The sequence below is a fragment of the Drosophila sulfurigaster genome, chromosome 3, assembly GCF_023558435.1.
Source record: "Drosophila sulfurigaster albostrigata strain 15112-1811.04 chromosome 3, ASM2355843v2, whole genome shotgun sequence".
Lineage (NCBI taxonomy): Eukaryota > Metazoa > Arthropoda > Insecta > Diptera > Drosophilidae > Drosophila > Drosophila sulfurigaster.
Window position 1 is genome coordinate 51955539 of NC_084883.1, and position 24844 is coordinate 51980382.

The 24844-nt window shown below is 42.0% G+C and overlaps 5 protein-coding genes across 10 annotated transcripts; 3 read left to right on the forward strand and 2 right to left on the reverse strand.

Annotated features, from left to right (window-relative positions):
- Positions 1 to 36: 36 nt before the first annotated feature.
- LOC133839841 (ubiquitin carboxyl-terminal hydrolase isozyme L5) lies at positions 37 to 1621 on the forward strand. Its single transcript, XM_062271458.1, has 3 exons — positions 37 to 312; positions 425 to 1167; positions 1228 to 1621. The coding sequence occupies exons 1-3, from the start codon at positions 237 to 239 to the stop codon at positions 1414 to 1416; spliced, it is 1008 nt and encodes a 335-aa protein (XP_062127442.1). The 5' UTR covers positions 37 to 236; the 3' UTR covers positions 1417 to 1621.
- A 1036-nt stretch (positions 1622 to 2657) lies between these two features.
- Positions 2658 to 16246, reverse strand: LOC133839824 (hybrid signal transduction histidine kinase I). Of its 5 annotated transcripts, XM_062271438.1 has the most exons (9): positions 15799 to 16246; positions 14507 to 15226; positions 12226 to 13732; positions 6640 to 6809; positions 6496 to 6569; positions 3716 to 4230; positions 3234 to 3403; positions 3096 to 3175; positions 2658 to 3032 (listed from the first exon to the last, which is right to left on the reverse strand). In XM_062271438.1, exons 3-9 carry the CDS (start codon positions 13444 to 13446, stop codon positions 2821 to 2823), a joined length of 2442 nt encoding a protein of 813 aa, XP_062127422.1. In that variant the 5' UTR covers positions 13447 to 13732; positions 14507 to 15226; positions 15799 to 16246; the 3' UTR covers positions 2658 to 2820. The 5 variants fall into 5 exon arrangements, 3 of the variants coding, with proteins under 3 accessions (XP_062127422.1, XP_062127421.1, XP_062127423.1); XM_062271437.1 differs by having other exon boundaries at positions 12226 to 15226; XR_009894142.1 differs by lacking the exon at positions 2658 to 3032 and having other exon boundaries at positions 3801 to 4230; positions 12226 to 15226; positions 15799 to 16239.
- A 392-nt stretch (positions 16247 to 16638) lies between these two features.
- Positions 16639 to 18731, forward strand: LOC133839836 (queuine tRNA-ribosyltransferase accessory subunit 2). Its single transcript, XM_062271452.1, has 2 exons — positions 16639 to 17817; positions 17880 to 18731. The coding sequence occupies exons 1-2, from the start codon at positions 16760 to 16762 to the stop codon at positions 18070 to 18072; spliced, it is 1251 nt and encodes a 416-aa protein (XP_062127436.1). The 5' UTR covers positions 16639 to 16759; the 3' UTR covers positions 18073 to 18731.
- LOC133839845 (GDP-D-glucose phosphorylase 1) lies at positions 18052 to 19289 on the reverse strand. Its single transcript, XM_062271461.1, has 3 exons — positions 19156 to 19289; positions 18393 to 19089; positions 18052 to 18281 (listed from the first exon to the last, which is right to left on the reverse strand). The coding sequence occupies exons 1-3, from the start codon at positions 19249 to 19251 to the stop codon at positions 18130 to 18132; spliced, it is 945 nt and encodes a 314-aa protein (XP_062127445.1). The 5' UTR covers positions 19252 to 19289; the 3' UTR covers positions 18052 to 18129.
- A 2246-nt stretch (positions 19290 to 21535) lies between these two features.
- On the forward strand, positions 21536 to 24831 carry LOC133839827 (uncharacterized). 2 transcript variants are annotated; one of them, XM_062271440.1, is made up of 2 exons: positions 21536 to 22053; positions 22110 to 24831. In XM_062271440.1, the coding sequence occupies exon 2, from the start codon at positions 22271 to 22273 to the stop codon at positions 24443 to 24445; it is 2175 nt and encodes a 724-aa protein (XP_062127424.1). In that variant the 5' UTR covers positions 21536 to 22053; positions 22110 to 22270; the 3' UTR covers positions 24446 to 24831. The 2 variants fall into 2 exon arrangements, with proteins under 2 accessions (XP_062127424.1, XP_062127426.1); XM_062271442.1 differs by having other exon boundaries at positions 22113 to 24831.
- Positions 24832 to 24844: the final 13 nt, after the last annotated feature.

Here is a 24844-nt window from a genome sequence, read left to right on the forward strand (position 1 = left end):
ATGGGAAACTCATAATATTTTAATTATCGATCAAAACGATTTATATTCGAATCGATTTTAAGCTTTTCTTCGAAAATATTTAGTATATTTTGCGATTTCGAAGAGCGTATTTTTAAATACAACAAGAGGCCACCCTAATCAATACCACTAATCGTGTGGCTTGTGAGTTGACAAAAAATTTTGTAGTTGAAAAATAATTTGTATATTGAGAGGAAAAAGTACAAGACTGATTAACAATGAGCGACGGAGCAGGAAATTGGTGTCTAATAGAGAGTGATCCGGGAGTATTTACGGAACTGATACGCGAATTTGGTAAGTGTGCAAGCCGCGCGCGCTTTTTTTACAAGAAAAGAGGACGCGCATTGCGAAGCCGGCTTCAATTCACAATTTTGTGAGTGATATTAAAAGTAGAATCTTCCCGCAGGCTGCGATGGTGCACAAGTGGAGGAGATCTGGAGCCTAGACAGCGAATCATTCAAAGACTTAGAGCCAATACATGGCCTGATATTCCTGTTTAAATGGGTTCAGGAGGATGAGCCGGCTGGCAAAGTGGTGCTCGACCGGGATCATATTTTCTTTGCCAAGCAGGTGATTAACAATGCGTGTGCGACACAAGCTATACTCAGTTTGCTGCTCAATTTGAATCACGAGGACATCAAGCTGGGCGAGACACTGACGAATTTCAAGGAGTTCTGCCAGTGCTTCGATCCCTACAACAAGGGATTGACGCTGAGCAATGCATCCCAAATACGCACCGTGCACAATTCGTTTGCCCGCCAAACGCTCTTCGAGCTGGACATGAAGAATCAAAACAAGGACGAGGATGTCTATCATTTTGTGGGCTATATGCCAATTGCTGGACGTCTGTACGAGCTCGATGGACTCCGCGAGGGACCCATTGATCTAGGCGAAATTAAGACAGGCCAGAATTGGATTGATGTGGTCCGGCCCATTATTGAGAAGCGTATGCAGCGCTATAGCGATGGTGAAATCCATTTCAATTTGATGGCCCTGATTTCCGATAGACAGCGAATCTATGAGCAGCAAATTGAGAAACTACTGCATCCAGCTGACAATGCCATGGACACAGAGGACGATCGTCAGACTGAAATCAACAGCCTTCGCTCCTACATACAATATGAAATCGAAAAGAAGAAGCGATATAAGGTAAAATAAAATTTAAATAAAAGTGTAACACCTTTAATAATAATTACAAACGCTTGGCAGGTGGAGAATGTGCGACGCAAGCACAATTATTTACCCTTCATTGTGGAGCTGCTGAAGATGCTGGGCGAGACCGGTCAACTGCTGCCCATCTATGAGAAGGCCAAGCAACGGGCGCTGGAACGCGAGCAGAAGATGAGCAAAAAAGGAATCCAATTAGCCAGCATTTCATTTACTAACGTTCGATACTAATAAAAAGCAATTGCAAATTGCCGTACGCCGTAATAATTCAAAATTATATTCTTATCGCTATATTTAAGTAACTCAAATCAAATGAAATCTTTGTAGCAAGGAGGCAACTGCCTTGTATTGTACTTTACTTCTCTTTTGTATCCAAATCGCCTCTAAATCGCTGCAAGTTTATAATCGTATATTACAAAAAAAAAAAAAAAATAAACGAAAAACAAAAATCCATACATAAACAAAAGAATAAAATGTTTCCGTAAAATGTAATTGAATAATGGAACAATGTCTTTGGCTTTTCGTATATAATATATTTGTTTACGTTATTTTTATATATATATATGTATATATATAGTATATGTATATCCATGAATTTACAATTGCTATTTTGCCTTGTTATTTGATTTTTAATTTTGCTTTTGCGTTTCCGTTTATAATCTTGTCTGTGTCTAATATTATTTGTTTGTTGTATATAAGTATTGTATATAGGAATAATTGGTTTGTTAATCTTTGATGTTCATTTTAATGTTGATGTTCTGCTTAGCGTCTGCTCTATGTGTCTGCTTACAAACTATAACTATTTATATGCTATATAGTTTGTGTTGTATATGCATATTAGGGAACTTTCTTGGGAGGTCTTTGATTTAGTTTTTTGAATTTTGGTGTTGCGCTTATACTACTCTTAATTCTTCTATATATAGCTATATATCTAGTCTGTATAGTGTATGCTTTTGGAAAACAAACGAATAATTAATTTTGGAAACCGAAGCAGGAGTTACAATTTATTGTGGTACTCCGGAAGCGTTATACAAACTCAATATTATCTTAGATTTCTTGATGATTTTTCCTTTTCCTATACATTATGTATTTTTATACCCGCTATCCAGAAATGTCGTTTTTTAAACATTCTGAAAGTTTCATGTAAAATTCCATGCGTTTGCAAGTTTTTTTTCATAAACATTTTTCTTACGATCAAATTGGAGTTATTTGACTTTTCCAAAAATGAGAAGCGGGTATTTCACAGTCAACCTCATTCGACTGTTTTTGGCTTAATTTCTGGGTTAGTTTTGTTTGCTAATTGGAATTGAATTCGCATTGCCTTTATATTGAATTTAAATTAAATTTTTAACGCTAATTTTCTCTAATTTCTTGTGTTATTATTTTATGTTTTTTTTTGGTTGTAATTTAGCACTTAGTTTTCAATTTAGCTGTATCTTCGCCAGCTTAACAATTTCCCCATGTTTTTGTTATCGTTTCATATAATTTTGTTAATGTTTTTTCTTGTTTTGAAGACACAACAGTTACTGGTCCAGTTCCAGGAAGTATATATGTAATATGTATGTGTATTGTATATTTGCTTGTAGTTGCAGTTGTAGTGTTGTGTAACGCCCGCGCAGGCGCCAAAGGCAGCTTTTATCGTTGCTGTTGTACGTAACTGTACTGCGTCAGATCGTTGGAAGCTTCGCTGCTGTGTGGCGTTGATGTTGTTGTCAGTGCGGCGAAGGCGTGATGTGGGCGTGGTGCTGCTGCTGTTGTTGGCAAAGGAAGCGGCTGTTGTTGTTGTTGTTGATGCTGCAGCTGAGGCGACTGCGCTGCATCGTAGCTGGTCATATCCACACTGGTGGCTAAAAAATAGGTAAGACTTTATAAATCACTGAACAACATCATGCTTCTTTATGTTAAACTACCAGTCGCATGAAGACGATTGTAGAGATGCTTGCGTTTCTTCTTTAAAATTATATCCAAATTATAACTCTCGGTTCCAGCTCTAAAAATTTTATATAAATATCTAGTTGATATATTAATTTAATTTATTGTTTGCTCACTTCTCGGCTCGTCCGTTGCCAAGCAGATCTTTAAATGCTACATAGATCTTGTTTAGCGTCAGATTGGATAACCCCTGGCCCAGATATCGTACAAATTTAAGTTGCTCACATTTGGATAAAGCGCTCTCGTGGAAGTCCAAAAAGGGTCGATGATCGGATATCTGATATTCCTATATAAACCCATTTGAATGTAGAAAAAAATCGAAAAACAAAAAAGAAATCTCGTATCAAAAATAATATCAAAGTAAGTTACGGCAAGAGTTTTGTTCTATGCGATATAGAGGGATGATAAGGTGCAATTTTGAACTAGTTTCTGGTAAATGAACAATGCCAATGCCATGTAAAGCCAATTGTGGGTGGGAAACGGTAACAAGAACAAAGCTCCGCTGCACGCTACGCAAATTCGCCTCCATCTTTATTGATTTAGGTGCTTCTTTTTGGGTTTGAGCACGCTGCGATCCACACTTTAATTTTTTGCTCACATTGCAAAATTTGATGAAGTTCTCGATGAGTATGCACTTTTCATAATTGCTCAGACATTGCTGACTACTACTCTGTATACCGAACTGTTTCAATAGCTCCTGCTTCTTGGGCGGCAGGCGGCTGATGTGCGTACAGACGCCATCTTCAATGCGATGCGTCTCATGCACATTGAAATTCTCATAGATGATCAGCTGTTCCAGCGAACGTGGTGGTGGACCCAGCGGGGGCATCGAAGGTGGCGGCGGTAACAGTGATGCGGCCATACAACCACCACTATAACGAGAGTCCAGCGCTTGAGCAGCGTTCGATGCTCCAGTTACATAGCTGTTAACAGTGTTGGGCAAACTGATGGTGCTGCTGTTAGTGGTGCTGCTGCTGTTGCTGTTAACGCTGCTGCTGCTGTTATTGTTAATGCTGCTGTTGTTGTTCATGTTGTTGTTGCTATTACTGCTGCTGCTGCTGTTACTGGCAAACTCGAGCGTACCGTCATTGGCGGCAGCCATGTTCTTGAGGTCTACAAGAAAGAGTTGCATTTTAAAAACAATCGGCGGCCATTTTGCAAAATAATCTAGACGTTGGCCTAGCACAAATGCAGAGACTCGCGATTACAGGCACAATTAACACACACATACAGATGTACGTATTCAAATACCTATGTGTGTATGCATTACTGGCAATAAATAAGCAATTTGTTTTTTCACTATGTATGTATATATATATTTGTTGTTTGCAAACAATATTTCTCTTTTTATATGTTCTTGTATATATGTAGATGTTGTGTATATATAGTTAGGATTGGTTTTTTTGTTCTTGGCTTACTAAAATATATGCTCAATCATATATGTATGTATATGTAATGTATATTAATGTTATTTTTTATTATTAATAGTTTTGCATTAGCTTGATTCTCTATAATGATGTTGCGGGTGTTTACATGTATAAATGTGTGTGTGTGTTTGTTTAATTGTAATAATCTCTTTTCAAGGAATAACATTGCATAGTTTAGGGCGTGATCATCGTCCAACAATTTAGTCGTTAACATAATACGTATCAAAAATTTGGCAAAAAGCTTGTAAAATTAGACTAAAAACATATATAGAAACATACGCTAAGACAGACGTTGGTTGGATTGATAAACAAAACGAAAGTGGGGAAAGGACAAAGATAACATATTGTAGAAAAAATACCGAATTTTTACACATAAAACAATTTTTGACGAGGTTATAAGCTAGAGTCAATAGTAGGAAGAGGTTTGGGGGCATTTTTTTGTAGCTTTAGCTGTAGCTGGAGCAGCCTATGATTGTCAACAGGTGGCGCCACTGCCGCCATATTTGGCGCCACGCCGACGCCAATCTCACATGCTGGGAGGCATTGCATGTGGCGGCATCTGTGGCTGCGGAGGCGGCTGTTGTGATGGCGTTGCTGGCGCCACCTGTTGGCCATAGCCCATTGCTGCTGCTGCTGCTGCCATATGGGATGCGTGAGGATGCGCATGAGGATATGAATGCGGATGCGGTGGCAGGCCATAGTGCGTGTGATGCGGATGTGCGTAGGCAAAATGCGGATGCGGATGATGCTGCTGCTGTTGTTGTGGATGTGGATGAGGCGAGTATTGATGCGGATGCGGCGGCCCAACATGATGCTGTGGATGTTGCTGCTGTGCATGTTGCTGTTGTTGTTGCTGCTGCTGCTGTTGCTGGTGATGATGTTGCTGCTGTGGTGTCATGGGTGTGCCACGCGTTGGCGTCGATGGCTGCTGTTGCTGCAAATGATGCGGCGTATGCGGCTGCATCAAATGCTGCGGATGCTGCGTTAGGTGAGGTGTTGTTGGCGCCGCTGTCGCAGTTGCAGCTGGTGTTGTGGGCGTGCCCGGCCTGGCCATGGGCGTGGGCGTGCCTGTGGGCGTTATTGTGCGTGCTGCTCCAGCTGCTGTTGACGTTGGCTGCGACTGCGCTGCTGCTACTGCTGCCGCTGGTTGCGTGTGTATGTGTGTGCTGCTGTTGCCTGTTGCATGTGTATTGTGGTTGCTGTTGATGTTGTTGTTGTTGTGTGTGGGCAACGTCGGTGTTGCTGTTGCTGTTGCGATTGTTGTTGGTGTTGTTATAGTTGTAGTTGCTGCTGCTGTGGCTGTTGGTGAAGCTGGTGCTGAGTCGCATTGCTCTTGTGTCTGTTTGACCGGTGTGCATGTTGTTGTGGTGTTGGTCTTGTTATTGTTGTTGTTGTTGTTGGTATTTTCGCCTATGTGATTTAAAGCGTATGCGTGGAAAAAGAAGAAGAACACAAACAAATTGAAGTCGAAAATTAAAATGTGTTTTTTTTTTGCACAGTGAAAATTTACGTTTTACGTTGTCTAGTTTTAGAGGCAGCCAATTTTCAAAATTTATATATATACTTTTTTTTGTTGCGTTTCGAGAGCAAACGGAAAGTGCATGTGAGAAACACAAAATATATAGCGCAAAAATGAGAAATGAAAAGTGCAAAATAGAAGAAATCATAAAAGAAAGAAAAATCGTTTTTGTAGGCACTGTTCTGTTTTTCTTTTTGTGTATATTTTTAAAATTTAGCACATTTCGCCTTAAGCTATTTTGGCTTTTCACTTTTATCTCGTTTTTCCTCTCTCTGCTTTTGCATATAATATTTCTTTTCTACATATTTATTTTTTTGTTTGCCTGTTTTTATTTTTGTATAATATTTTTTTTTTTTTGGTTTTCTTGCTGCATTTGCACTACACATAATAATAGTATATCGAATTAAAGCGTTTTAGGAACTTGGAACTCACCAGCTGTTGTGTTGGCCAGGAAGCGCTTGGTTTTATCGAGTATATAAGGCAGATTGTAGCCATCCTTGGTATAGCTATAAAAGACATACAATAATTGTTAATAATAATGTTCGAAAATAAATTTTTGATGTTTTTGTAACTCACATTTCTGTGCGTTTGGTGCAGAAAAGATTCTTAAAGTTGCTATAAATGCAAAATAGCGTGAACGTTGGCAACCCTTGGCCCAAATAGCGCGCAAATTTGATTTGTTCGGGTTTGTTGAGGCCGCATTGATTTAAGGACAGCCATGGTCGATGATCCTTGATATCATATTCCTGCATTAAATTAAATAATATAAATATATTACATGTGAATTGAGTATACATAATCAATTTAAAATTTTAAAGGCGTCTCAAGAAAAACGTTCTTATCTGGTAAATTTCCAAGATGTCGCCCCGAAAAGTATGCTATCTAAAATCATCCTACCAAAATACCCTATAAAAAGCCCCATAAATGCTAGACATACGTTGAATGTTCGCATATGGAGAACATGGAAATTCTAGATGCCCATTTTATGTGTACATATGTATATGAGTTCTCCCCCAGAAGCCCGGTGGAACACCTTCTTGTTGGCCATTGGCAACCCCCTAAAATTTTAAGGCTATTATAACGCTGACGTCAAACTCATTTCCTGCATAAAAGTAAATATATATATAATATATATATGAATGTATATTAGATGTTACATATATATGCATGTAACTATATTACAACCACCATCCCTATTTCTGAGAAGAGCACACACACACACACACACATACGAATGAAAACTTTGCCCACTACTAATCAAAACTTATAATTCGTGTACAACGAGAAAGTTTAAAACGAAAATTGTACAAAAGCCAAAAACTTGCAGACCCCAAAATGCAAACACAATCATAGAAAGGACTCTGCGCCTAAAAGCATACCATACCATACTAATGCACACACACACATACGAGAGCTCACACCCATACAATGTATATTTTATAGTGTAAAAATATAAAATAAAGCAAAAACGAGATGGAAAAGGAGTGGGAGAAGGAAGAAAAAGGCAAAACCAAATAGAAAAGCAAACAACATTTTCAATGAAGCCATTTTCAACAATGGAGACAGCAACGGGGGGCGGTGAAGAGACTGACAAGGGCTTGGGATTGTGGGGCTAAAAGGGTTGCCGCATGCCTTTATGATTGTGTGTGCGCGTATGTGTGTGAGTGTGTGTGTTTAAAATAGGCGCAGCAGCTTGATGGACGTCTGTGACTGTATGTGTGTGTGGTGAGAGAATAAGAGAGTGAGTGAGAGAGAGTCAACAAGCATCGCCGACAGCGCAGCGTTCGGCGTTCGTTGTTGGTGTCGCTCGTTCGTCGTCAACGTCGTTGTCGACGTTGAAACTTATCAACATCCTCATAATCAGCGCGACGCCAACGTTGCCACCCAAAAAATATCAGCCCACAGCCACCCAACCACCTTCTAAACACACATGGCAACGCTGTCGAAAATGGCATACGTATGTATGTATGTGTGTGTGTATGCATGTACTTATAAATGTATGCTTGTATGCAACTGTATATGTGTGCATACATTTTCGGTTTTGATTATGTTAAAAATCAATAGAGCAAAAAGGAGTGACGACGCCCTGCCATCATTTGGGATGGATGGGCAGCATTCTGGCGAAGTAGAGAGGTTCTCAAATATCCCAGTCAAAAATACTTAAAGCATGACTTTGTTGTAGGTGGGTGTGTGTACCAAATTATGAACCAGTGAGGGAGAGCGAGATAAAGAGAGCAAGCAAGCGCGAGAAAGCAATTCAACGCCTTTTAAATGATGACAGGCCCCTTCAGAAAGGTGTTACACTGGCTGACTGGCTGGCTGGCGACTCATTAACAAACAGCGTGTGCGTGAGCGAAACAGCAAGAACGAGTGGGAGAGATGCCAGAGAGAAAGAGAGTCAAGCTTTGGCTGTCAAGCCAAGTGTTGCCATACTACTGATGGCTGCTGTCGCCTCGCTTGATTGTTTTGGCTGCTGCCGGACGGATGGACGACTGACTCAGCGGGTGGTTGGGGTATATTTGTGTGTTTACATTCCCATAGCCGCTTAACTGTTTCATAGCACACACACAGAAAACAACGGAAAAAAAAAACACACACAAGACGAAAAAAAAAACAGCAGAAATGGCAATGTGTTGCGGCATTGTGTTCTTGCTTTTCCTTTTATTGTTTTGATGCGTTGTTGTTGTTGCTTTTTGCAACTTATTGGCAGCACACACCGACTTTGTGTTTGTGTTTGTGCGTGCCTGTGCGTGACGTATCCTGTTGTCTGAGTGAGAGAGCGTGCCAGTGTTTGTGTGTGTGTATTTGTTTGTGTGTGCGGCCTGCGGTTGTTGTCTGTGGTGTGTGTTGCTCTTGTTGTTGTTGTTTTTTATTGAGACAAGTGTGAATTGTTTTTCTTTCTGTTTCTGTTTTGCTGCTTGTGCGTGCAGCAACAGCAACAACTACAACAACAGTTATTCGTTCGTGTTGCTGTCGCCTGCCTGGCAATGATTTTTTGATTTTTGAGGGTTGCGTGTGTGTTCCAGACCCAGTTTTGTGTGTCTGCCTCTTCCTCTACCTCTGTCTGTGTGTGCGTCTGTTGTGTGGGGAGCTAACAATTTTCACACTTTCACTCTTTGCGTTTAACAGGTTTTTAACAACAATTTGAGCGATGCACGTGTACCAGAAAAAGGGGTGGCTGCTAAGGCTCATTAATTATTACCCCAAAATGCTCTTGTGCCTTGTTTAATTAATGTCGCAAGTACAGAAATATTTCGCAGGTGAGTGGTGAGTTAAATCAACGTTCACGAATAAACCTAACCTCAAAATTTACTGTTTGGACCAATGCTAATAAGCGACCACAACAACAACAAGAATTATCGTGTGTGTATACAACCAAATTGTATATAATTTTACATTTTTGGCAACAATCTGCGCGTTTGCTCTCCACACCGCCCCCTCGTGCTCTTTAACCCCTTGTGCTCGTTATACAACACTAATTTAATACGGCCCCAAAGGCGGCAAAAGCGACGCATAAAAGCTAAATATTTTATGTGCATGTGTGTGTGTGTATGTTGACATTATATATAGTCATCATATAAGTTTGGCAAGTACATGGATACAATAATATGTGTGTATGTATGTACAATGTACTTGTATATGTATATAATTTAAAATTATAATCAATGTGCATGTGTTTTCTGTGTGAGCGCGTAAATTGTGCGAAGCCGAGACATTGTACCTGCCCAACACCACCTCTGCCCTTCCCCCTTTCTCATCCTCTCATCCACTGTTAAGCTGTCCCTTACACTCACACAGATGGGCAAACTTATTGCATATGTGTGTATTGGTGACTGCGGCTGTGGCTGCTGCTGCATGCGCATTTAGTAGCCTTCAACGACGCCTCTAGGGGCCACACAGACACAACACATACAGACATCAACTACATACATACATACACGAAAGGACATACGAAGGCAACTCAATGGACAGTCCGACAAACGCCCCAAGTAACTTGATGATTGTATGTATGAACAGTCACACACATACATACATACATATAAGAGAGCAAGAGAGAGAATGAGAAGGGGCCATATACAATTACTCAATAGCACCCGCTTGAGCTTTTTTGGGGGTTGCCCGCTCCCACTTACCCACACAACATAACTATACAAACACACACACACACACAGTCGCATACGAAAACTTTGTAGTTTGAGCAGCAGTCGCTGCCTCAGTCTCAGTCTCTGTCTCAGCCTCTGTCGTTGCTCCTCTGTAAGTAAAGTTTTCGAGCAGCAAAGGAGTGAGTGCGTGAGCGAGTGAGAGAGAGAGCGCGCAACAATTTTGAGCCAAATATTCTAAGAGAGAGTAAGCGAGCGAGCGACAACGTCAAGCTAGGCATCTTAGAACTAAAATGTTGTAATAGCGGCCGAAGGGCCGAGAAAGCAGCCATGTTGAAATAAGGTTAGGCTCTAGCTATAGCTGCTCCTTGCTTGCTTGCTGTGTGTTGTACTTGTACTATGTGTAGTTGTAGTTGTTACTGCTGCCGCCGCTGTCGCTGCTGCTGCGGCTGTTCCTGTATTATGCCATCAATGCCGTTTCGTACATACTTAGTTTGAGTGTGTGGGTTGTGTGGGTGCCGTTGGTTCGAACAAATCTAGTTGGGTGCTCTGCCTTCCTCCTTCTCCTCAGCACATTTGTATTTGTATTTCTATTTGTATGAGTGTGTGTGTGTGTGATTGTGTGGTTGTGTGTTTGTGCGTTCCGATAAAGCTGAGCGTAATGAGCATGTGTCGGTGTGAGTGTTGGGGAGGGTTGCCTGGATGGCATAGTGTTGAAAAGGCGCCAAATGTGTTAGGGGGGAATGTGTGTTTAGGTATGTGTGATATACATGTGTATTATGTTTGTATGTCCGTATGTAGGTGTTTAGAAACGCAGACATAGTCACATGCATACATGCATACATATCTACACACATGATTACAGTTGTATTTGTATGCTGAATTTGTGGTTGTGGCTTCTCGTGTTGCTGATGTTGACGCTGGCGTCGCTGCCGCTGTTATTACAATTTATAATGACATTCGTTGCGAAGTAAATGTGTGCGTGTATACATGTGTGTGTGTGGGCGGCATATAATAGAGTGAGAAATGCGCTTGTGTGTAAAGGATATGAACGGTGTATCCGCGTTATGAATATATCTACATATATAAATGCCATAAACACATATCTACAAATGGCACTGCACACACACACACACACATATGTTAATAATATGCATGTGTGGGTAAGCAAATATCAAGTATTATACAGAAAGTTAAAAATTGATTGAAAAATGCCAATAAAGAGCACTAAATATATTGTAAATCCTTAAATGCGTACATAACAGATGCGCAAATTATTTATTAAACTGTGCATCGGGTTTTATATATTTTTAAAATGTATACTTTATAATCTGTCTGTATTGTTATATTTCCACCACTTTAAATTATTTCCAATTCTACCTTATATTGAAATCATTTTTCAACTCAGAGTTGAACGTAATAAAATGAGTTTATCGGAATTCGTCACATATCGAACTTCTTACTCTATAAATATTTCTAAATTTTTAACAAATTCCCTTGATCTGCCTTTTTCAAATAGTTCAATGAATATAGAATCCCATGTCTTAACATATAAATAAAAATTATTATTGTTTTCACTATAAACATAATTTTTTATACATTTTACGGAAGTGTATTTATTTTTTCCACCTTCGATTTTACTTTGCTCACAGTAAAAAATGTATGAAGTTATCATAGGATACTGTTAGGTCAAGGTATCAGCTTGTAAAACAGCTTTTAAGGATTCTCCCTATCCCACGATCCATATTTATACATTCTCTTCTATCGAAAATCTTGTAACGCAAATCTTTTATACATGTATCTTTATATAATTACATACATTTAGTTACATGTATTCCTATGTATTTTTTTTGATACCATATTAGTGCATTTTTTTAATATTAAATGTTTTGCTTATAATGATAATTAATAAACTGAAATAATTCCTATACAAGTTTGTAAATTTCCTTCTCTGAAACACTTTCAGCTTCCACACCTTGATGCCAACAAATTTACAATTTTCTCTACACCCTTGCTTCAAATGGTTGGTCAACTTTACCGCCCAATTTCCCCCCACACTTACCTCGCAAAATTTGATGAAATTTTCGACAACAATCGATTTGTCCGTCAATGTCATTTGGCCAGTGAAACGAACGCCCAACTGCTTCAGCGTGTCCTTCTTCTTCGAAGGCAACTTATTCATGTGCTGAAAGATGCCCTCCTCCACCTTGTGCGAGGGATGCACCTCAAAGTTCTCCTTGATCACAAACGAACCCAACAACTTGGGCGCCGCTGCCGAGGCGGACGAACAACTGGCACCGCTTAACAAGCCTCCAAATTCGCCAGCACTGCCGCAATGCTCTTCGGACGAGGTGTTCGAATTGGAGGCATTCAGATGGGAGCTGGGAAACGCCAAGAGCTCCAGCGAGGATTCATTCGAATTGGAGCCATTCGAACCATTCGAGGCACTCGTCATGTGCTGCAACTCGAACATGGTTTGCTTCGAGTCGTGATCGAACACCGCATCCAGCGTGGAAGAGTTTGCATCCAAGCTGTTGGAAGAACGGGAAACGGAAGACAGCATGGCGGCCACTTTGCGTGAAGCAGAGCGCGACTTTTGTGCGATGCTCGTCGAGTCCAGATCCAATAATCCCACCCCACTTCCACCACTTGCGCCCACCGGCGAAGCGGGCAGTGTTAGGGGTGGGGTTGCCACTCTGCCCGCTGACGCTGCCAACTTGCTGCATTTCTCTACGCTGGCAGCAGCGCTGTCGCCGTCAGCAGCGCTGCCACTGCTGCTGCTGCCAATGTTGTTGTTGTTGCTGCTGCTGCTGCTGTTGGGCGTAAAGTCTGTGGAGTGACGCAGATATTTGATAAACTCAAAGGAACCGTCAAAATGTTGAGCTGTCGCCGCCGCAGCAGCAGCAGCAGCGGCTGAATTGTGGTGTCCATTTGGCGTGGCCACCGCTGTGGGCCAGCGATTGCTTACCAGCGGCTGCGACGCCGGCAGCACTGTCGACGGTGACGGCGACTGCGATGTTGCTGCTGCTGCTTCATATCCGAATTCTGCGCCATTTATGTGTAAATACTGTTGTTGTTGTTGTTGCTGCTGCTGTTGCGGAAGATGTTGTTGTTGTTGTTGTTGGTGCTGCTGCTGCTGTTGCGTTGACTGCGCAGCAAACACTTGAAATTCCTCGAAATTTGTGCATTTGAGTTCGCCATTGCTCAAGTACTTGGAAAACTCTGAAGGATCGTTCACCGAGTTGAGAAAGAATGAGCTAAAGTTGCTCGATATGCAGGACATTTTCTGGTTGTTGTTGTTGATGTTGTTGTTGCTAATACTGTATATTGTATATATGTATAACTCTTATAAATATCTATGTATATTTTATTTTCTTATTTTGTTTAAAGCTGCTCCTTTTGCATAGTAATAGTTGTGTTGTTGTTGATCTCGTTCAAAATTTATGGCACATTGAATTTTTATTTATTTTTTATTATTCGCTCTGCTTTTGATTTGCAGTTAATAATTCACATACACATACAGCTGCATATTCGCTGTTGCTTCTTCTTCTTCGATTGCTTCGCTGCTGCTGTTTTGAAATTTACTTTTAGTTTTCCATCTCCAGCGTTTTTCGTGCGTTCATATTTTATTACAATTTTCCCCCGCACACACATGCACATAAAAACATTACTTGCCCATGTGTGTGTTTGTGTGTGTATATAAATTTTTCTTCTTATTATAGCAAAAGCAAAGTGTAATTTATTATTCTTATAGCTGCTGCCTCTCTCTCTCTCTCTCTCTATCTCTCACTCTCGCTCGCTCGTTTACTCAGTGTTGCTGCCTTTCGCTCCTTGAGACGGCGACGCGGCCTTTTCACCGTATGTGGTCGCTGCTTGTTTCTCTTGTTGTTGTTGCTGTCTTGGCTAGCATGTGCACATGTGTGTGTGTGCACGTTCAATTGCCTGCCACTGCCATTGCCCCTTCCTCCTTGCTCACACTCAAAACTATCGCTGGCTCTTTCATACACATACAGCGCACATGCACTGCTTCTGCCGACGGCGACTGCGACGACGGCAGCGCAGCGTGTATTGCCCTGCAAATAGGCGGCGATTTGAAACTGGTCTCTGCTTTGCCTGCCTTTACTTTACTTTGCGGTCTGGGGCCTGTCTTTGGGCTATCTTATTATTATTATTGATATTATTATTATATTTATTTTCTTTTCACTATTTTCTCACTTGATTCTGCTTGCTTACAGAACACAAACAATCACACATACATACACACGAAATAAGTGTTATAAAAAGCGAGGCGCGGTCGCGACGTTAGTTTTTATTATATGTATATATTTCGTTTTTCTTCTTACAATTTGCTTTCAAAACAAATGTGCCGCCCATATACAATGTACGTTGTCGCCTAGCGGAAAATCTTATGTTATATTTTTCAACCGCTATCCATCCATGTAAATAGCGACAACGTAACCGTACCGCACCGCACTCGAATGAGAACTGAGCACAAACAAAAACTGAGCACGCTAGTTAATCTGTGTTTTTTCGCTCTCTCTCAATTTCCCAACAACACACACATAGACGCTCGTATGCTCACTCTCTTTATCTCTCGCTCTCGCTTTCAGGGAGCGCAAGTCACGTCTGAGTGTAAGTTGTATGCATGCTTCTGTGATTGTGTGAGTTGCGTTCCTTGTAGTTGTAATCAAAATCAGTTGTTCGTTGTTGTTGCTGTTGTTGGTGTAGCTTTGCGACTAGGAAACGTGTATTTCTTCCTGTGACAGGCTGCTTTTGCTCTTTTTAACCCTTCCATATATATAAACCTGATTTAATCTTTGATTATTATGCCTGTTATTGTTGTTGTAGCGAATGAGGCTGCTGCTGCTGCTGCTCGCTCTTGAGGATTATGGTTGCCTTTCCTTTGCTATTTTCGAAAATTCCACTAAATTATCCGTTGTGTGTTGACTGCGCGCTTGTGTTTGTGTATGCGCGCGTACATGTGCTGATGTGTGTGTGTGCAGGTAAAACAGTTCATTTGCCTAGAGTTGCCACACCTTTACATTTATTTTTGAGGAGACCACCTGGAATGCGAAAAACGATTTTTTATTAGTTTTCACGTTTTCGAGTTTTTCCTATATTTACGACTTGCAATGAATAGGATAAAGGCAAGCGGACGTCAGGCTGTGTATCGCCATTAAAGTTAAGAGCATGCAGGCAGGTAGTAACTAAAAGACGATTGCACTCCAAGGCCATAACAATACTATAAAAATTATGAGTGCAAGTTGCAGTCGTTGACAACTCTGGCAGTCACTAAATAGGATAAGCGCCTACACATTCCCCCTCCCCATACTCCACAACATTCACTGCAACCGCTCGCAAAATTACTTAAGCCACAACGCGACTTTCAGCACAATTTATGGCCATTTAAAATTTTGTGCAAAGAATTTTTATAGTTGTTTTATGCATACATATTGTAGATACGTATATGCATGAAATAAATGTACATAGACTTTTATATACATAAGCAAATTTTGCCTTTTGTTCAATAAATATAATTGCCATTGCAGACGCTTTTAATTATAAATAGAGCGCGGCAGGGAAGTCATCAATTAGGCGCAAGCACAAAAACGTGCACACTGCTTATTATAATTACCTCTTTGAGAGTCTCGATGTATTTTTTTTTTGTGTTTTTGGCACAATTTCAGTGTTTAAATTTTTAACGTGCTTTCTTCATTCATTCCATTTTTAATAGACGCTCAATTTTCGATGTTACAACATCGCGCGCCACTTTTACATTTCTCACATCAACTACGTATGTGTGTACATTATATACGTGTATATGCATATGTGGGTAATTTTTCAATTAATTTTAATTATAAACTTAATTAGGAAATCAATGAACGAACGCGAACGAACGCAAACGGAACGCGAACGCAAACGGAACAAACAGAGACACAATTGGGGAAAAGTCTGTGCGGCTAGTAAGTGAGCGATGATACCAACAAGTGAGAGCGAGCGCGAAAATGAATAACTAGAACAGTGCGGCAACAAAAACAATGACAATTCTCAAGTGCGCTGCGCATACTATAACAACAATAACATCAACGTTACGTGCCCCCCCGTTTAAGTTTACTGTTCGAATAACATTCGTTGTTGTTGTTTCTGGAAAGAGAACGAACGGATGTCAAAACAGAAATGTTACTTAACATAGCAGCGGTGATATTGCTAACATTTGCGCGCCCACGATTAAAATCATGAAATAATTTATTTTCACTATTTAAACTAGGTGGGAACAAGGAACAGCATGAAATAATTTATTTTTATTATTTAAACTGGCTGTAAGGAAATTTGTTATCGAGCTCTATGGCACTATCAATATTATTATAGATGTCTTTGTTGCCCAGCCATTTTTCTGTTAAAATCAACTAACTAAATTTGCCATACTATGTGGTATATTTCAAAAACGCATTCAAAGTACTTGTTGTTATGCGAAGCGCAGTCACAGTTACAGTGACTAGCAACAGGTGGCAACGCTGTAAGCCTCGGCTGAATCATGGAAGCAACAACAGCTGATTCTACAACGTGCGGCAAACACGAAAATATACAGCGACGCGATGAAGTTCGTTATTAAAAGTATTAGTAAAAACTCTGGTCGACTGGGCCAACTGCGGATTAAAGAAAGCCAAGAGCTGGCCACGCCGCTGTTGATGCAAACAACCAAAGGCGGCAGCATTCCATATCTCACAGCCGATGCTTTCGAAATGGTCAGCAATGAGCACCAACTGCTCCAACTCACACTGTCCACCATGGATCAAATGGCAGAGTCGCTGGCGCAGTGGACTCGGCCCCTAAGTGACTATGTTGGCTTGCCCGGTCACAACACAGTGTTGATGCTTCGTGATCCGTGTGAAACAACTCCCGCCGGCGGAAATGATCGGGATGTGATGCCGTTGTTCACGCGACGCGGCAAGGAATCCCTAACGGCCACGCAGTATATGGAGATGGTGGCCAAGTTCGCGCCTGATGTCTACCAAGGCTTGTGCGATGCTGACACCAATCCAGAGAGCACTAAGAAGCGTGTACAGAAATCTGTGGATCGCACCGAGCGTTTCATGAACGAATGCTATGCGCTGCATGGAAAAGAGCAGCGATTGGCCAACTCCACGTTACTGGCTCCCATTGTGGGTGGCTACAACACCTTTGCACGTACACAATCCATCAAGCATGCAAAAGAACAACCAGCTGGAAGTTATGGTGGCTACATTCTCGAAGGATTCCATACGAATGGCTTGGCAGCAACGACGTTACCGGCGGCACAGCTGTTGCTCATTGTGGAGCATTGTCTGCAGCAGCTGGAGGATGACAAGCCGCGTCTAATGCCAGGCGCATTTACGCCTTTATTGACGCTGGAGCTGATTAGCAGAGGCGTTGATGTATTCGACACTTCGTATGCTTATTGCGCCGCAGCCAACTACAAAGCCTTGACGTTCAGTTACACCAAGGATGCAGTGCAGCATGCGGCGTTCTTGGATCTGACGGATGATGAGATAAAAGAGCAGTTTACGCCTCTGCTTAGTGGTTGCAGTTGTTTAGCGTGTAGCAAACACACGCGTGCCTACATTCATCATTTGTACAAGACACACGAGTTGCTTGGTCCCATTCTGCTGATGATGTAAGTATCGAAGTCTCTCCCTCATGTTTCCTTCTAAGTTAAGGCTTCCTTTATTTCAACAGCCACAACTTGCATCATTATTTGGGTTTCTTTGCGGCTATTCGCAGCAGCATTGCGGCGGATCAACTTCCAGAGTTAATTGAGCATGTGCGTCTGCAAAATGCGGGCACCGAGATCGATTATCGCATCGAGGCTAATGCCAAAGTGATCAGCAAGGCGGCCATGGGCAAGGGATTCATTGCAGCGGCCGTTTAACAATGGTATTCCGCATTTAATAAATTTAAGCTACAATCACAAAATTCTGTGTACTACTTATAAAGTAAACGGTTGCTGCCACAGCGATTGATCGGTGCCATTAACAATGTGTTGCACCTGGTCGTAGACAGCATCGTAGGCATTTCCAGTAACAGAGCGAATGCGTTCAATTACCTTCTGCTCCGTTAAATTGTTTACTTTATCCTCATCTGCAATGGAAAAATTGTAATTAGTATAAAAGTATCTAATAATTAAGAGTACTGGACTCCGCTAGCAATCAGAACTGGGAATTTAATACATGAATGATAATCATAGCTCACCTGAAAGTGGAATGAATCCAGCCAGTTCGCAGAATCCCACATTGAAGGCCGTCACATCCTTGGACACGCAAAACTTTTCGCGCACAAACACAAATACTCGGAGATCGTTGGAGTTCTTTTGCTGTGTGATGAACATGTTGTGTGGCAACTTGTTGTTGCACAACCATTCGGTCAGCTTATGGATATTCTGCACCTTCTCCATCACCTGTTGCTCATCATCTTTGGCCAGAACAACAAAACAAACGGCTTCTGTGGGCGATTCCTTATTCAACCGATAGGCATAGCCACCGGCAATCTCCTGCAGATTCACTTTGTCGATGTACAACTCTTGTGGCATGTCCAGCAAATGGAAATGTAGATGATTGACGGAGGCAAGAGCTCCCGGACTGTTGTAGCCCATCCGCATATTGGGTTCTTCAATGTTGCGCAGGAAATTGATGCAGAAAGCCAGCGATTTTAATGTTACGCGTTGTACCAAATTCTTCTTTACATCGGGACAGATCAGTGTATGATATTTGGTCAGTGGACTCTTGTTGATGATCATCTGTATCTCGCACTTATCCTTCAGATCATCGATGATCAGCAGCACTTCCTGGCCATCGACTTTATTGAAATTGAACTGCTGCGGTTTAAATTTAGGATTCAAATTGTCTATAATTTGTGGTGCGCGACGTTTCAACGATCGATCCGCATTCAACTATAAGGGAATAGATAATTTAAATCGATCAATAATGACACACATTTGTAGGACATCATTTCTCACCTCCACATGGAAACCATATCGCCCGGGCAGTTGTCGCTTTAAGCGCTCCTCCCGCAGCTGATATGCGAATAAGCCGGGCATCTCGTGTAGTTGCATCCATCGCACTTTCAGTGCATTTAGATATTGTTGCGCCTTCGAGTCAATTATCGTGTCATATTTGGCTTTGCTTGTTGTACGCAGTTTTTTTATGTGGCTCCATCAAACCGACAATAGCGGCAAACTTGAACAGCGTTGCCAGATTGTAGAAGTGTGGATGAACAAATACTTTGGGGAACGATCCATTTAAATGAACACTCAGAAAAACATGGGAAAAAATACGTTTGTTTTTGAGCAGCTGCCGAACGTTGCGCCAAAAGTTCATAATAAATATAAAATTTTAGAATTTCAATGCAAAATCCAAAAGCAAATAATTTAATTAAATTTTTTTATGTTGGCGACAGCCCTGTCGCTGCCAGCTGATTTTTGTTGTGCACAACTATTTAACTAACAAATCGCATTGATTAAACTATGGAGATTTGTGGTCTGGTACGCGGCTCCTGTGAGCGTTATTGTCCCGATGCCGAGGCTAAAATGCAAGTTTATAAGTAATCTAAATGATAAAAATGTATTTACGGTCTCGTTTCTGCTTTAAAGGCGCATACAAAAAAAACTGCTCAATTACTTCGAGTACAAAGATGGCCAGAAGCAAGTGCCCGGTGTGCTGATCAAGGAGTTTACCCGCTCAGCCGCTGATGCCAAGGTGCCCAAGGCAAAGGACATGCGCACTGAGCTCTGTCTGAACAAAACTGTTGAATATTTGCTCAAAGAGTGAGTACTGCTTGATTTTTATAATACAACTTATAATTTTTTTGTTTTTTTTCGTTTAATTTTTATTTACAATCTGTCTTAAGACAATAAGTAAATTTTATGACTAATATTTACATAACAGGAATAGCAGATTTCCAGTGAAACCTGCTATTAAATATAACTTCTTGTTTACTTTAATTTACCTTTCAGGGAGATCAAGAATGTGAAATCTTTTAAGTCTTCTATAAGTTGAGCTATTGTCTAAAAGACCTAGGGCTAAATTATGTACATGATTGTGAAGTCTGTCTGTATATTTCTAACTAAATTTGTTTATCTCTTCTTTTATAGTTGGGATATTTAGATCTCTGTGAATATTTGCATTGGTTACATAAAATTGAGCGTTAACAATTTGTCGCAATGTTTTTGATTGGTAGCGCTGAAGTATTTCAATATTTGAATTGCTAGTTGTTCCCCAGAGCTGAATAGCGCATGTCCTTATAATGATTACTTTCTTTATTTGCAGTATTCTGCTAGATGAGCGAAAGCCTTTTAATTGGGTTTATGATTTCGTATTCGATCGCTTACGAATGGTGCGACGTGAAATTGTCATACAGCAGTTTGATCCAAAACAGACGATCAAGCTGCTGGAACCGACGATCATGTTTCTAGCGTACAGTCGATATCGTCTGTGTGCGGAACCTATAGAGAAATTCGATCCGAAGATTTGTAATCAACACCTGCAGGAATGTCTCAATATGACGCTCTGTTGCTACAAGGAGTTGGACGTTCAATCTGATCTCAAGGAGTTCACTCTGCGAGATTTGCAGCGACGATGTTTTATAGAGGCATTATACCAACTGTTTAATCTGGGCACACCGGAAGCGCTGGTTCGCGGTCTTACTTTGCCCGCCAAAGTGCGAGAGGATGACACATTTAAACTAGCTTTTGGCATTTGTATGAATTATCATCGGGGGAATCTGTATCGTGTTATTCTGGACTTGCCAAAATTACCGCATATTCTTTCTGCTGTGGCTGCTTACAAACTGCAAATCATTAGAAGGCAAGCATTTTTGGCTGTTACTTACGTTTACTTTTTTTAAATTGTACATTTATTGATTACAGGCATCTGTTGGAGATTTTTACGCATGCCTACAACAACAAGCAATTGACAGTGCCGACAGCGTACTTGTTGCGTTTGACGTTAGTAGACAAGACGCAGGACTTCGCTCAATTGTGTCGTCATTATAATATTGCCTTGACGCCCGACAGCAAAGCGGTGCATTTTAATAAGACTGTTTTCAATAGCGCGGCGGAAACAATAAAAGCGCAACGAGAACCTTTTATTGAGGCGAAACTACAACGCATTTATCTGCCCGAAGTGTTGCTGTTGAAAAAATTGTGGTTATAAACCTGATCTCTACCAGTTGCGTATCGGATAAATAAATAAATAAGAACAATACTCCGTAAGCGGTAGGGCGGGCGAAATGGCAACCCTATTCAAAACATATCGTTATCGATTACGATTGTAAATTGTACAATAAATAGAATACGAATTGTCTTAGAAGCCTGTGCTTACCTTTTAATGTGTGTTAATTTTACGCGTCGTAAGTTCTGCGAAATTAGTTAAAAGTTTTTAATTGCATTTACAGCCCCCGGCTAGACGCTAAAACGGCGGCACACACTCATATGTATACATAAAGCGCGCGCAGGGTTGTATTTTCGATGCCGTCTCGTTCGGTCCGCTGTCAAACACTAACACCAACAAAAACTTTGGTACGCAAGAGAAAGTGCTTGAGCCATTTTGGAAAATACAATTCCGCCATATTTACCGGCAAAATTCAAAATATTTACATTGTGCGACAACATTTAGCAGAGCATACGCACCAATTGTGCAATAAACGGGCAGTGTTTGATCTCAACGAGATCGCCAAACGCAACACATTTAGCCAGACGAAACGTCTGACGCCGCTGCTGTTGCTGCTGCTGCCGTCGACGCAGCGCCCCACGCACCGATGACAATAGAAGCAAAATAAAGTGAAGTAAAAGGAAGGCAAAAAAACAAGAACAAGAAGAACGTTGTGTTTTTTTGGAAACGCAATTGGCCCCTGGCGGGTAAGTGTTATTTGTGAAAATGTTTTTGTTCTCTTCTAATTGGCAATTATTGGCAGCAGAGGCAGCATATATACACACACCAACGAGCGCGCGCGCCTCACACACACAAGAGCAACGACGACGCACGCAGACACATAAAAGCAACAAAACAACAAAAACAAAAAATAAAAGAAAGAACGAAAAAAAGAAGAGCAACAAACAAGACGTCAACGCGACGATGACAAGTCATCATCAGGGCGGCAAATATCAGGCCAGGGCGCCGCCAATTGTTAAGAATCTTTCACTGGCCGCCGCTGCAGTTCCCCTGCCACTCTCCCTGCCCATGTCCTCCTCCTCCTCCTCGTCGTCCAACTCCAATCACCACAATACACATACAACCTCTCCATTATATTTCACCCAAGTGATGCCTTCAGCATCGGCAGCCAGTGTGGAACATCAGCATCCCTATAGCACTGAATTGGATGGAACGGAACACATGGGAAATGCTGGTGACAATGGCAGCTTTCTCATCGAGGAGATTATCGACGATGAAGCAAACATTGTCGTGGACACCGGCGAGTTTTTCATTGCCGGCGATGTCTACGAATATTACCCAGTGGATCGCATCGCCTCATCACTGCCTCGCATGGCTACCGCGGATGCTTTGCCGCCGCCCATAATCATGCAACAGCAGGAGCTCGGCAGCGATGAAGAGGAGGATGATGACGACGACGATGAGGATGTGGAGCAACAAATGGATGGCGATATGCGTTTATCGTCGGGCGATGAGGAGGAAGAGGAGCTGCCCATGTTGCAACGCGATGCAAATGCCTTTGATATTGCTTCCGAAATGCTAACCACCATTGAGGCAACGGCCGAGACCATCAAGGAGGAGCAGCTCGAAAATGATTACTATATGAAGTCCACAGATGATTCAAACAGCTGTCATGTGCAGGACTTTAAACCCTTTGGCCGCATGCAGCGTCAGACAAACGCCAGTGCATGCAACACAACCATTAATGGTGCCAATGGCAGCACAAAGCGTTGGAAACAAACTAAAGTTCCCATTCGCATCACCGAGGATCAGTTTAATGTTACGCTCTGGTCGTCCCTCAACTCTGAGGATGAGGACGACGATGCAGAGCTGGAAATGGAGAATGCACATGGTCATCAGATAATCACAACATCGAGCAAAGCGAATGTCAAGCCAAAAATGATTATCGATCATATGATACACCATGATGTGCTTAATGATGGCATTGGCAATGAATATGTCATATTACCGGATCCATTTAGTGCCGCAGCTGTCACCGATGTCGAGGAGGTGGTCAATGCCTATATGCGTGATGACGAGGACATCGATGGCGATGCGGATGACATCAAGCAACAGCTGGAAGACGACGAAGAGGAGGAGGACAGTCAATCGCTAAGCGAGCAATATCAGCTGGATGAAGCATATGGGAGCATTGAACTCATTGAGAATATGCCGCATCCCGTTGAGCTAATGACTGCGCCCGCTGCCTGCACACCTGCTAATCCCATAATCACCAGCAACCCGAACACAGCGCCCGCTTTGAGTGGAGCGACATTGCCAAAGGGGCTGCCCAAGTTGGTATTGCAAAACAGCAGCACAAATGTGCGACTGAAAGCGAACAACAACAATGTGGGTGCCCAGAAGGCAACCACCAAGCGGCAGTTGAACGCACCGCCTCCATTGGTGCCAGCTAGCAGCAGTGGCAGCATCATGCCACAGCTGCAACAACAGCAGCAGCACCATCAGCAGCAGCAACAACAACAGCTTCAAATGCCAACGCTACAACGTGGCCAACAGGCAGCAACAGCAACACCAGGTGCTGCAGCAGCCGCCGCTGCCACCGCTGAGGACGATGAGGAGCCGAAGTTTCGTTGCACACATCGTGGCTGCAACAAGGAATTCCGCAATCACAGCGCCATGCGCAAACACATGCATACGCATGGGCCACGCGGTCATGTGTGCAACGTCTGTGGCAAGAGTTTCGTGGAGAGCTCAAAGCTAAAGCGACATCAGCTTGTGCACACCGGCGAGAAGCCCTTCGAGTGCACCTTCGAGGGCTGCGGCAAACGCTTCTCGTTGGACTTCAATTTGCGCACGCATGTGCGCATACATACGGGAGATCGACCATATCATTGCCCCATTGATGGTTGCTCCAAGTGCTTTGCACAGTCAACCAATCTCAAGTCGCATATGCTGACGCACTCGAAGCCCAAACGTAAATGGCCCCGCGCCCAGGGCGGCCAGATGAACAGTAAAACGCCATTGGTGGCGCGCTATGGACGACTGGAGTTTGGCGAGGATCCCACCATGGTGTATGTGGAGTCCAACGAGGAGCTGGCGTCGGTGCTGCTGGATAGTACGTCGACGCCGGCATCCTAACTAGCAGTGACGTTGCCTTTGGCTGTTGTCATCTGAATCGAAAATGATCTGCATCAAAATGTGTGGCTGGAGAAAAGAGAGAAAACAAGTTTTCTTTTTTTTTTTTCGTCTGTACAGTTAGTTGTAAGCACTATCATTAGTTTTGAGGAGCTGTGCTATGCTGACTGCAATGGCAATTGGAGGCACAAACAATTGGTGCACCTGGTGCCACATGATGTTGCCCCTTCTTTGCTGTTGCAGGCAGTTGCTGTGCTTCACCTCCCCCAACAAAGTAATTGCTAAGTTTTAAATGCTAATGCGAGGAGTCGATAAGTTTTTTGAAGTTTTTGAATTGATTGGAATGCCCGGCACGATGGTCAACAAACGAAAAAAAAGGAAAAAGAAAAGATTTTTAGACAT